General features: G+C 35.8%; 1 protein-coding gene across 1 annotated transcript in view; it reads left to right on the top strand.

Moving 5' to 3' along the window:
- The first annotated feature begins 1,711 nt into the window (after positions 1 to 1,711).
- The window catches only part of LOC112128024 (out at first protein-like), a 93,570-nt gene continuing 81,949 nt past the window's right edge, over positions 1,712 to 13,332 (top strand). The window contains exon 1 of the mRNA XM_024229758.1: positions 1,712 to 1,991. Coding sequence (XP_024085526.1) covers positions 1,734 to 1,991 — 258 coding nt within the window. The 5' untranslated portion in view covers positions 1,712 to 1,733. The remainder of the gene's footprint in view (positions 1,992 to 13,332) is intronic.

Here is a 13,332-nt window from a genome sequence, read left to right as displayed (position 1 = left end):
TCCTCATTCTAAAATGTAACAATCATTTCATTATCGCCCTTTTCTTTTAAAACTAACAAATTTCAATATTAGATTAAGATGTGTAATTCCACTTCTTTTGAAAGATAAAATGCCATTTCTTTTGAAAGTTCTCCTTATATATCTATCCTCATTCTAAATTGTAACAATCATTTCCTTATCACCCTTTTCTTTTAAAACTAACAAATTTCAATATTAGATTAAGATGTGTAATTCCACTTCTTTTGAAAGTCCTTAACTAACCTCATTCTAAAATGTAACAATCATTGCCTTAGCAACAATTTCTTTTAAAACTAACAAATTTCAATATTATTTTAAGGTGTATATTTCCATTTCCTTTGAATGTTGTCTTTAAATATCTATCCTCATTCTAAAGGCTAAAAATAATTTATCATCTGTTTATAATTTTGTAAAAATTAAGTAAAACCAAATTAAATGAGCAATTCAAGTTGTAATGGAAATTATATAATTATGATGGTTTGAAAGAAAATTATCTGAAAAAATTGCCACTGTCCAGTGTGTGTGTATAAATGGTCTGAAGTGGATTCGTGAGTTACCATGGAGTGTTGCTCTCCGAAAGTGAACTTGGGCGAATTTCATTCTCCAATGCAAAGGGATCTGAGAGTAACTCTCAAGAGCTCTGGGTGCGAGTTTCTAACATGTTAAACTAACCTTAAAAAAAAGAGGACAGTACGACTCCATTTTAAATACCCAGATGGCCATGTTGAGCCCCCCCCCAAAAAAAAAAATATATCACAAAGGGAAACAATCACCATAACATAAAAGACTAATGAATATAGGGAACAATAAATTTAAAAAAAAATTTAGATAAACAATGATAACTCTGCTCCCTAAACAACAGTTTCAACCTATCAGAAAAATATCAGATAAGCCCATTAAACCCACCTTATTGGGCCCTCTACGAAGCTGAAAATAACAAAGAACCCTTCGTTCTAATAAAGTAACAAACATCACAGCCAGCAAAATGCACAGAACAAAAAACAATTCTATCTGTAATTTTAATCACATAAATAAATGCTAAATTTATTGCACTAATCTGACAAAATAGCAATAATAGTCAAGTAAAAAAATTACTCCAATTATTCGATCCTCTTGTAGTAGAATAATTCATATTAATTAAGGATAGAAACCGATCTGGCTCACACCAGTTTGAACTTAGTTCATGTAAAAAATTAAAGGTCGAACAGACCTAATTATTAAGCGGCTACACCTAATATTAATTTTAATCCAACATCAAGGTCGCAAACCCCATCATCAATAAGGACCAAGTAACGACAAAGATGGATAGATCTATGATAGTACAAGGAAAAAAAATGAGTGGCATTCCTCCCTACTTGCTATTTATATCGAGCCAAGATATATAATCGTACAATTAAGTGAAACTCATTATTTGGCAACATTTGTTTACATGCCGAACAGATATCTGTGCTTGGCCCAAAAGTGTCAATGTCATGACAATCTTTCATGACATATTCTTAATTGGGTATAGATGATTCCTCTTGTACTTTTTACCCATAAATAAGTAAATGTAAATGTCATGTACTGTGTGACATTTGTTTTATGATGAATAAATTAAATAAAAACATTAAAATAAATAATTCAAATAAATGGACATAGAAACGGCAACCATGTTTTCTAGGTCTGCTAAGAGATGGCGCAGCATGTTGGGAAGGACACGAGAGAAAAGATGGCGGATGGCCGTCTGTTCTGAGCAGTCTCTGTTCCCGTCTCTTAGTATTTATTCGGCCGGAAACGGTGACGTTTTGCAGTGTTTGCACCGGGCTGAGAGCGAGCTCTCATCGGCCGAGGATGAACCGTTGACGACGCGGCCGCTTCTCAGTTTTACCTCAGCAATGTTCGACGGCATTTTCAAGGCGTCAACTCTCGTCCAACTCTGCCTCGTCCTTTTTTCCAACGTGCAAACCCAGCTCCTCATCAACGTCAAAAACCAGGTACGAACAACTAACAAATAACCTTTACAGTTTACACGACTTCAGGTTATACTTCCTCACCTGTTTACAAACTTGGAAACAGGTGATATCAATTGTTTTTTTATTTTTCCTCTTGGGGTGCAATTTCAATAAAAATACAAACACTTTATTAATTTAACAGTATTCCCTTTAATATACATATTTTCTAAAAACTTAAGTTATTAGAACGTCTGGTTTTTATGTTAATTTTATATTAATTACTTCAAGAAAAAATTGTCCTTAGTTACAAAACCTGAGTCAGTGATGACAGTTGGTACAAAATACTTAAAAACTGATAAAAAGTACTTAAGCGCTTTATAGCGACAGTACGATTATTACCACGTTTCCCCTGTATCTTCATATTTGATATACACATTAATATTAATGTAAAATGCACAAATGCACTTAAAAATATTTATAAATACAATATTTTAAAACAAAATTTACTGTTATTATTCGACCATTTTAAAAGAAAAATGCTTGTCAAAATTGAACGACGAAAAAGAATGATTCTTGTAACTTATACAAAACAAACACTTAACATATATAGATAACGTAAACTTTATTATTACTTCAACTGCTATTTGTTTTAATTTTATATTAATTACTTCCTGAAAACGGTGTTCTTGTTACACAAACCTCAATCTGAGATGACACTTGGTACAAAGTACTTAAAACTGGCAAAAAGTACTTAAGTGCTTTTTAGCGACAATACGATTATTACGTTTTCCCATTCACGTTTGTTATATTTGATGTACAAATTAATATTGGATGTGAATGTAGTTAAAAAATATTCATAAAATAAATATTTTAAGACAAAATTTACTATTTTTATTTGACGATTTTAAGAGAATTTAAAAAAGATTTAATACTCGTAAAAACCAACGAGGAAAAAGAATGATCTTATACAAAACAAAAGTATTGTACCATTATATATAAAATATAGATTTATGCCTTCAGTTTAATATATATATTAAAAAGTTACATTATTAGGTCTCTGGTATTTATTTTAATTTTATATTAATTACTTCATGAAAAAATTGCCCTTAGTTACACAAACCTGAATCAGTGATGACAGTGGTTACGAAGTACTTAAAACTTGTAAAAAGTACTTAACCACTTCATAGCGACTGTACGATTATTACGTTTTCCCTGTATCTTCATATTTGATATACACATAATATTAATGCTTACATGTAGTTAAAAAATACCCATAAATATTTATAAATACAATATTTTAAGACAAAATTTACTATTTTTATTTGACGATTTTAAGAGAATTTAAAAAATGAATTAATACTCGTTAAAACTAAACGATGAAAAATAATAATCTTATACAAAACAAAAACTTAACATGCGTAAATATCGCAAACTTTATTATTGTACAATTATATATAAAATATAGATTTATGAAACAGCCTTCGCTCTAGTATATACATTTTCTAAAAACTTACATTATTAGAACATCTGGTATTTATATTAATTACTAAACGAAAAAAATTGTCCTTAGTTAAACAAGCATGAATCAGTGATGCCAGTTGGTAAAATGTACTTAAGCACTTTATTGCGACATGTCGTTCCCGAGTACTCGTCGTCACAAGACTAGAGGATCTTTAGCGTCCGCACCTGGCCTATTCGGCTTTATCGGACGTTTTGATCCTCAAGATGAGAGCTGACGCACCTCCGCATACGACGGAATGGTGTTACTGCCGCAGCATTGTGTAGAGGCGTCCCAGCTCCTAAGGGCCAAGTACAACCTCGCTCTCCGCTTGTTCACTCCGAATGGTCGGGCCCGCATTGTGCATCGGGTCGTATGCCGCGCGCAAAGGTCTAACAAGCCGAAATACATCAGCCTGTTCTCCCGCGCACGCCCTATATAGAGAAGGCCACTCTATATCCCAGAGTATTGGGGCTTCCCCAGCGTAGAAACTACCGTATCCGCCCCGGCCGCGGTTTTGTTTAAAGTGGAATTGCTAACTACACCCTAGATGAGCACCGCCTACGGTAAAATCTCTTATCGAGCTCAGCCTACACCTGCTATGCGCATTTGACGCCATAGGCTCAGCCTAGGTGGTCCGATCCTTCGCTTCCCCAAGGGACCACGCTGTCATACGCACAACAATGCAAAGCATACGCGAGTCAGAGCAACCGATTCACTACCCATTTCCGTCCGTTTACTCACGCATTCGAGGGACTATTCAGCATAATCATCGCGTCCTCAACCGGTCCACCGTCTCCGTCCACCGGGGGTAATAACGCTGGCCATACGCAAGCTTCACGATGGTCACAAGTAGAAGACAGCCCCTGTCTAAGTTCCCGCCAGGGCGTCACCACGCACTACCACGAAACCATTTCAAGTGTAACTTTGGGCTGATTTTGAAACATTTAAGTTACCCCGTGGTACAGATGGCCATACATCCTACCCCGTCTATGCAGACAGGATCTGGTGACTCTGCTAGGGCACCCGCCGCCCATGCCGACCCTACGCCGACACGAGTACAGCTTGTGCTTTAGAGAGGTTGCCTCGCTCTGGGCTATACCTCTATTTTGTGCCCGGATACCCTCCTTGCAGCCAAGGGTTGGGAGGGGTCACAGGATAGAATGAAGAACCCGGATTGAGAAAAGGGCCGTGGATGAGAACTCGAGGTGGGCCGTTTCGGGTCTCGAGCCTCAAACCACACTATACCACCCGTCGTCGCCGTAACTTTATAGCGACAGTACGATTATAACCGAAGACGGCACATGTACATTCAGCAAAGAAGCAGAGGAGACACCAACCCACCTATTAACAAACTGGTGCCCGCAGGAGGAAATGTTTTGGGACGTACATTGTGACCGTAGAAGAAATTCAACCGTAGATGAAACAGGACTCAGGTGTGCTACAGGCACAGAACGGGGATACAATAGCTCATAAAAGGCGCAGTATATTACACCCCGACTAATACATCTTCCCAAAATAAGAATGTTTATCGCTTCGATTTAAATGTATAACTATTCAGAAATCGTGAGATGCGGTCTGATGTGATGTAGGTTTAAGAAAAACATTTTCTTTATCGTGCCAACGTTTCGATCTTTATTGAGATCATTTTCATGGCCTGGGATTTTATGTTTATATACGTAAAACAGCAATATCTCACTGGCACTCTCCACACGACACGCAAGAATGGCACACTTACGCACAAAACAAACACTTTGAGTGAGTAGAAATACTTTGATTGAATATAAAAAAATATATTTTTTTGCATTGTATAAATTCACTTTTTTCCACATCCTACACGTATTTGTTAAATTTAAACAATGTTTGTAAATCCCAGGCCCTGAAGATGATCTCAATAAAGATCGAAACGTTGGCACGATAAAGAAAATGTTTTTCTGAAACCTACATCACACCAGACCGCATCTCATAATTTCTGAATAATTATGAACGAAGGGTCACTAATCACCACACATAAATGTATAACGATGGTGTTAGTTAGTAGCTTTTACGTAAAATAAACGTTTCGTTCCTGTTGAAAAAGTATCCTTTAAACAGGTTAAGTGTAAAACAGTTGTTCAAATAATAGTGGAAACTTGTTTGAAAACTGCCAAGTGATGAGACTACCTTATATTTTTTTCTCAAAAGGAAATGTTCTCCAAATGGAATGGTTATTATTTAATTTCCGGGTTGAATAGCGGAATGTTTCCAGTCGAGATTAACTCTATAACTATAAAAGAAGAACTTATTACTTTATGTATTTTTTATCCGTCTCTTGGTTCCCAGGAGCAAAGTGGACGTGGGTTTCGAATGGATGGAGTGGCGGTCTATTGAGAAAAGGCGTGTGTCGCCTCTGTTCCATTAAAGGACGGCCGTACCGCTCACAATTGATCTCGCTTAAAAGGCTCGTCGCCTTTCTCGTCCCTGACCCGTACATATAACCACTACCATAAAGATACCCACGATGTTTTCTAAATGTTTTTTACACATGTGAGTGGAAAAACAATTCAGAACGATCAATACTCTGAGTACTGTTATTTTAACCTTTCTTTTTATCGTATAGAATACGAATCATAACAAAAAGCCTACACGTCAAACTATAATGAGTATAAAAGCTGAGAAAAGAGAAATATAAATTAGGCTTTCTTTGATGTAGGACATTAACTGGGGCTTATTTTTATATCACTTTATCCGGGGAGTTGACTTTTCATTTGCTTTATAATATGTGCTTGAGATAACACAAAGTCAACGTTATATGTTTATAAAAATGTCTCAAAATGTTGCTTCTTTTAACGCCAGCCCGATTGATCTTTTTCGCTTCTATTAGGGTCAACCGAATTATGCTTTTAGCCTTGCCCGGTTCATTGGTTGTAGTCATCTAAACTCCCGGTCCAAAATACTGCGACACATATAAAAAAAATCATCCACTTTAATCAGTACAATTTAAGCTGTAACTGACGTTTTTATCAACAAGGAAAATTTTGAAATTAAATAAATAGTGCATTTACGTAAAACTGACGTAAAATATAAGTTCACTTCTAAATCCAAAACGTAGAAAAAAGAAAATTCTTTTTACACAGATTATTAAAACCACTTGCGACGGTTGTTTATAAGCTTGGCGTATACTTGACATACTCTCAAAATGGGTTTAGTTAAGGGATTTAATTTCGTTCTTCTAATTATTAACGTTTGACGCTTGAAACTGTTGAGCCTTTTTTGGAGTACTTAAAGACGCAGGAAACTCCATTCTCTTGTCTGCTTTTTAAAAATTTAGACCAGGTTCAGCCAGTCGTTGTATATAAAATATAAATAGCCCGGGTCGTCTATTTCTTGGTGAAATTTATTAAAGCAATTGTAAGAGCAGGAAAGCTAATGAAATTTTGATTTCGATAGGATTGCCGAATGCTAAATAACAGACAGTATTTTTGTATTAATACGACTTTAAGACCATATTTGTACTTTCTTTATGGCGATCCATTTAAAATAATTGTGAAATCATTATGGGCAATTCTTTTAATGTAAGGTTTTGGTTGAAATGAAAACGTTGGCGTCATGAGCGGGATTCGAACTCACGACCTTCGGCTAAATACGTCGCTGCTCCAGGATAGCTCAAATGGTAGAGCAGAGGCGTATTTAGCCGAAGGTCGTGAGTTCGAATCCCACTCGTGACGCTAACGTTTTCATTTCAATCAAAACCTTACATAAAAAGATTAATTAATTGAAAGAAGTATTTGGGCCAATAGAACACTAAATATAATGTATTTAATAAGTAAACAAAGTAGTCACTAACTGCTCCCCGTGGCCACTTCATATGTCCCGAGAATCGAATCCTGATTACACGACATTTGAAAAATGGCAAAAAGGAGGGAAAATTCGAAAGGTTGTAGGTTGAGATGTGAAGTCGGTGTCCGAGTGGATCGAAGTCACGATAGCTCAAGTTGTTAGACAAGCGGCGTATTGAGCCGAAGGTCGTGGGTTCGAATCCCGCTCATGACACTAACTTTTTCATTTCAACCAAAACCTTACATAAAAAGATTAATTAATTGAAAGAAGTAATTTGGTCAATAGAACCCTAAATATAATGGATTATGCACAACCAACAGATTGTATTTCTATTTTCGGGATTTAGCATTATTTGGCGTTACAGAGGCAGTCAGTCTGATCTGTAAACTGTAAATTGTAAAAAGAACTGAAGGTCGTGGGTTCGAATCCCGCTCGTGACGCTAACATTTTCATTTCAACCAAGACCTTACATACAAAGAATAATTAATTGATAGAAGTAATTTGGTCAATCAGACCACTAAATATAATGGATTATGGGTAATTAAAAATCGAATGGTTTGCTTTCTTGAATCTGCTTGTTTTTAATAAAAATCGTTATCCCTTTGGTTTTTTTAGTCGCCGATTGAATTACGCGAATTTAATGAATAATTTAAATATAGTCCCAATTTAATCAACTTTAATTTTTTTTCAAGTGATATGACCTTGAAGGTTAAATTTAAAACTAAACCTACGAAAGAGAATAAAAGAGAAAAGTACAACAGTTGCGGAAAACCCCCCCGACGAACGAAAAATAAGGAGTAAGTTCAAAAGCGGCGTTACGGGTCCCAAGGCGGCCATTAATAGTAGGGCACCAAAAGGTCCTGCTGGGATGTCATTGAGGCTGATTTCGGCAGCAATGTATTCGTCAACTGTTAACCGAACTGTGTTCCAATCAGCAGCAAACTTGCAAGGTTGGATTTAATAATTTGGCTTCATTCTATAAAGCCATGTATAAGAAGAGTTTCATTTCCCTATTACTATTGTCAGGGGGGAGTGTTAATTATAATAAGTACGTTAGAATAATAATTTAAACTTATATTTCTGATAAAATTACATCGAACAGCTTGAGACCATAGTGGACATCCTCCTTTCTTACGTATTACGGTTGTTTGTCTTTCTCTTTGCTGACCCTCAGTCCTGGATCCCATAAGTCCACGTGTGCCTGACAATTTTTGGTAAACAAGAAGTTGGCAATGGAGAACCCCTGGCCGTTAGCCAATACTCTTTCCACTTTGCCTTGACTTAAGTTACTGTATATTCCTGTTGGAGAAGTAAACAACTACCGATTTTCCTTCATTTTGTATGATTCTCCACTTTTGCAAACCGTGCAAGATCTTCTTTGGTGGTGGTCTTTAAGGATTTCAGACTGCTGAGATTATGAAGGACTCAGAAAAGCCAGTTTTTCACGATTGTTTAGTTGAAAATATCAATTGCTAGTCCTCAATAAAAACAAGAAAAAAATCGAAGAAAAGTTTTGCTTTAAAAATTTCATCAAGCGATTCTGGTTTTTCCTTTGTTTCTACTTTTAAGTAGGTTTCTAGGGAGCGGAAGTACTAAAAATGTAAAGGGCGTGGTTTGTTGAGTATGGAGGATATTTAGTCAGAAGCCAGGCTAATCGGTGATTTAACTAAGTGAGTGTGAGTGAGTGCACCTGTGTGATGCCTGGTGTCCTGTTTCGGAAACACGACGTTGCGTCTATTCTCCAGGGCTGGAAGCCTTTTTTTCTTCAACGCTGACTCTCTAGCTCTGCTCAGTTTACCTCTGCCGTAAGGGTTTGGTTGTGTTTTAACAGTCTACGAAAGAATATCATTCCTGCAAACGGTCCTTCAATTAAACATTTTTATAAAGAACCTCATTCTCATTCCCAATGACCAAATAAGAAGAAAAAACTTTCCGACTCCTATTTAGAGTGAAAAGCTACAAGTTTTCTTATTCCTGAGGGACAATTCACGGTCAACCTATGAAGTTTGACAACTTAAGCCAGAGATCTTTCTAATGTTGTGCGATGTATCTGAAATATCTGTGATAGCTGTACTACAGTTATTTTGCCTTCATCCTACAATGCCACCAAAAAGTCACTTTTAGGTTCGTTAGGCGTTCCTCAACGAGGCAGGTCTTTGATTCGTCTCTTGACATTACGAACCATTGTTGACTTACACGTTCAGTTACTACTTTATCACTGGAAATTCCACATCGCCACTCTTTGCCAGAGATCTAACTCGTATAACAAGCAATGCCTCAAATGAATTTTATCTGCTTACTTGTACGCATCGCGATTGATTTTAGACTGATTTTTGAGATCGACTACCCTTTCTTAAAAATCTCTTTCAATAGGGCTTTTCCCATCCTAGAACTAACGGGGCTAGTAAGTAATAATGGATCTCCTTTGTAAGGATGAAAGTAGAAATTTAAAAAAACGAAAACTGCATACACGCAGTATGAACCCTTAGTGCTAAACGAACACTATCTCTAGAGTCATTGCGACAGCCGATACTCAGTGGTATGACACATGACATTACATGCTTTCTTTATATTGGTCTTCACTTTGCAATTCATGAATGCAAAACAAAATGATTTTAGATAAATGCCACCATCCTTCTCAAGGCGTTCTCTTGGGACAGCAATCTTGAGACAGTCGGAATTGCTCATGACAGTGCTGATAAACCTTAGGCAACAAAATTGTTGAAAATACCAAGGAAAAAGTAATGAAGTTGTTTTGTTTATTTTAATTATTCAGAAATCGTGAGATGCAATCTGGTGTGCTGTAGGTTTCAGAAAAACATTTTCTTTATCGTGCATTTAACTTTTCATTTAACAAATACATTTAGGATGTGGAAAAGTGAATTTGTACATTGCAAAATGTTAAATGTAAACAATGTTTGTAAATCCCAGGCCCTGAAGATGATCTCAATAAAGATCGAAACGTTGGCACGATAAAGAAAATGTTTTCTGAAACCTACATCACACCAGACCGCATCTCACGATTTCTGAATAATTATCGATTAACGGTCACTAATCACCACACATTCCTGTTTATTTTATTGCTGTGTTAATATCGTTACTACACGATTCGTGCGTTAAAAAACGTATTCTGTTTCTATTTTTTTGAATTATTTTGAAGGTTTATGGGTTTGTTGTCTTTTCTTACCGCCTTGATTGCGGCGTATCGGTTAAGCTCTGAATAAGCTTCATCGCTAAGTCCGTGAATACCTTTCACCAAGATAAGGCTCAAGAAGTTGTGCATAGTTCGTTAGAAAATATTTTTTCATATTATAATTCCGTCATCCATGCCAGACTTTAACAAACGTTTGATCAACTTCAAAGAAAAAAAGGAAAAGAACGAAGTTATTTGCGTAGAAAAATTCTATTGTTTTTAGATATTTATGGAAGCCGTTATCAATACCGCGTTCGGAACTCTTGATATTTAAGTCGGCTGTTTAAGCATTTTATTTTATATCCTTATTTTCACGTTTGAGGTTTCCATTGCATAAGCCGCCTTTAATTAGTATGTAATCATAGGAAAATTCAAAGTACCAATTATTGTCGGAACATTAATTAAGGAAACTGCTTACTTGCTCAGTTGTATTACAATACCTAATTGCACAACATTGAGGTACGGCGAAGTTCTGCAAGTTGATATCTAGGGCGTTAATAAGCACGGATAATAGGACGTTCTAATAGAATGTACTTCTATGAACCGTAGAAAGATGAAACTGCCAATTAAAGCCTGGATCGAAGTCGTATTAAATACTTACTTCCAAACTGGCCCTTGATCTGCTTCGATTTACATCGTAAATACGAAAGGTCAGGAATCACAAACATACCACGTCGATATCATGCTCATTTAAAATGTAGATTATGATCTGATGATTATATTTTATCTGATCAAATTTTCATATATATTTTTATAAGTAAAAAAAATTAAGCACGAAATTAACAAGAACTCCTCAAAGGTGTTATTTTATTTCTCCGATTCCAATTTATTTGCGGAGATTAAAGTTTTGCCGTACGTGCAGTTTGTAAGATTTTAAAGTCCTATAAAGTTCCTGGTGGATAGATGAAGTTTCAAAATTATCAACGTTTTTGTCAATTTAGAAAAAAAAAGTCGGAGACATTTATTAGGCGACAATTTTTTGGAAAAAATATTTATTGATTTTTCACAAAATTTGTACTCAGGTGTTTTGGGGGTGCGAAAAACTAATGTCAACTTTGTATGGTGATTTAAAAAAAAAGTCTACTTTGCTGCGTTGTTCGGTCAAAAATTGTTTTTGTCAATGACCGACGACCCAAGTCATTGGTTATTCTATGACTATTTATTCATATACAAATTTGATGTGTGAGTGCAAATAGGCAAGATATTTCATTAACAACGAAGTTAATATTATTTTTTATCTTCTACTAGACGTGTCTTTTGGTCGTTGTTACTTTTTGTATATTTTTTCTCTTTGATACACCCCTGAATAATTTTTTTATTATTAGAGAATTTTAAAAAATGGACTTATATATAATGACGTTGAGATACATCCACGACAAATAAGGATAAAATCAATAAAAACTACTCGAACGTTTTATTTATTTCCGGTGGCCATGTTTGTGCCTTTTCGTACGGCTTTTAGCTTTTAAATCCCTGTAAAGGTATCTGTAGATCGGTGGAGACGTTTCAAAATGATCACCATTTCTGTGTTTTTCGAGAAAATTTATATTCAGGTTTTTTTTGGGAGGGGTACGAAAAACGAATATCAACTTTGTTTCTTAGTAAAAAAATATTTCAACCTACATTGCTACATCCATTACAGTTCGTGGTCCGATTGACCAATTAACATTTTTCAATTAATTAATATTTATGAAAGGTATTGGTTGAGATAAAAAAGTCAGCGTCACGGGCGGGTTTCGAACCCACGACCTTCGGCTAGATACGCCGCTACTCTACCACCTGAGCTAGGTGACGCTATCGTGATCCGCTCGGACACTTTTTAATCTCAACCAATACCTTTCATAAATAATAATTAATTGAAAAATGTTAATTGGTCAATCGGACCACGAACTGTAATGGATTTAATAATTAAACTGAAGTATATCTTCACGAAAGCTCTCCGTGGCCATTTTATTTGCCGCCGAGAATCGAATCCTGATTACACTACATTTGAAAAATGGCAAAAAGGAAGGAAAATTCGAGAGACGAGGTTGAGGTGGGAAGTTGGTGTCCGAGCGGATCGAAGTATTGATTTAGCCGAAGGTCGTGGGTTCGAATCCCGCTCGCGACGCTGACTTTTTTTATCTCAACCAACACCTTTCATAACTACATTGCTACGTCGCTCGGTCACAAATAATGTATTTTATTTTATAATAGGCAGCTCGAATTGGCTCGCTCCGATGATTAATTTTCGTGTTTTTGCAAAGTACGTTAAAATATATTTTTTATTATTTTTTTTATCAAGAAAAAAGTTTTATATTATTTTAATAGTTTTTCATACTCAAAAAAATCTTTTTCTTCAAGTAAATACATGCACAACGAAAGCAAAAACCTGATTTAAATTAGTTAAATTTTTTTCTCGGATCTTAGTGCCCATTGACAAGAACTTGTGTCTAATATTTGTCAGCCTAGTTTCACACACACAAAAAAAAAAATTGATGAAAATCGGTTATCCTACATCTGTAGCCTCCCCTTGTTAATGAGATGTCGATCTAAAGCAGTGTATATATTTTATAGTTATATATTTATATATTTCAGCTGGTTGTGGAATTTTTCCACCTTCTTTAAAAGATTGTCAAGTTTTACATTATCATTATCGATTTCTATAAAAATTGTGCAAAGGCAAAAAATGAAAAAAAAAAAACCTGTCGACAAAATATAAGAGCGAGCGAGGGACATGTATTGGTTAGGGGCCGATGGAGTATCAGGTCACGTATTTGGGACTACACCTTTTGTTACTTACGTAAATATACATTCACGCGGCTGAATACAAAATTCGCCTGGCCCCGATCGTGGGTATCACACGGACGACAAATCCTCGTTTGGGTGAGGCA

This window comes from Cimex lectularius, unplaced genomic scaffold (assembly GCF_000648675.2).
Source record: "Cimex lectularius strain Harlan isolate CLEC.00 unplaced genomic scaffold, Clec_2.1 scaffold41, whole genome shotgun sequence".
NCBI classification, from domain to species: Eukaryota; Metazoa; Arthropoda; class Insecta; order Hemiptera; family Cimicidae; genus Cimex; species Cimex lectularius.
The sequence above is the reverse complement of the archived record's forward strand: the minus strand, read 5'-3'. Positions and strand labels throughout refer to the sequence as shown.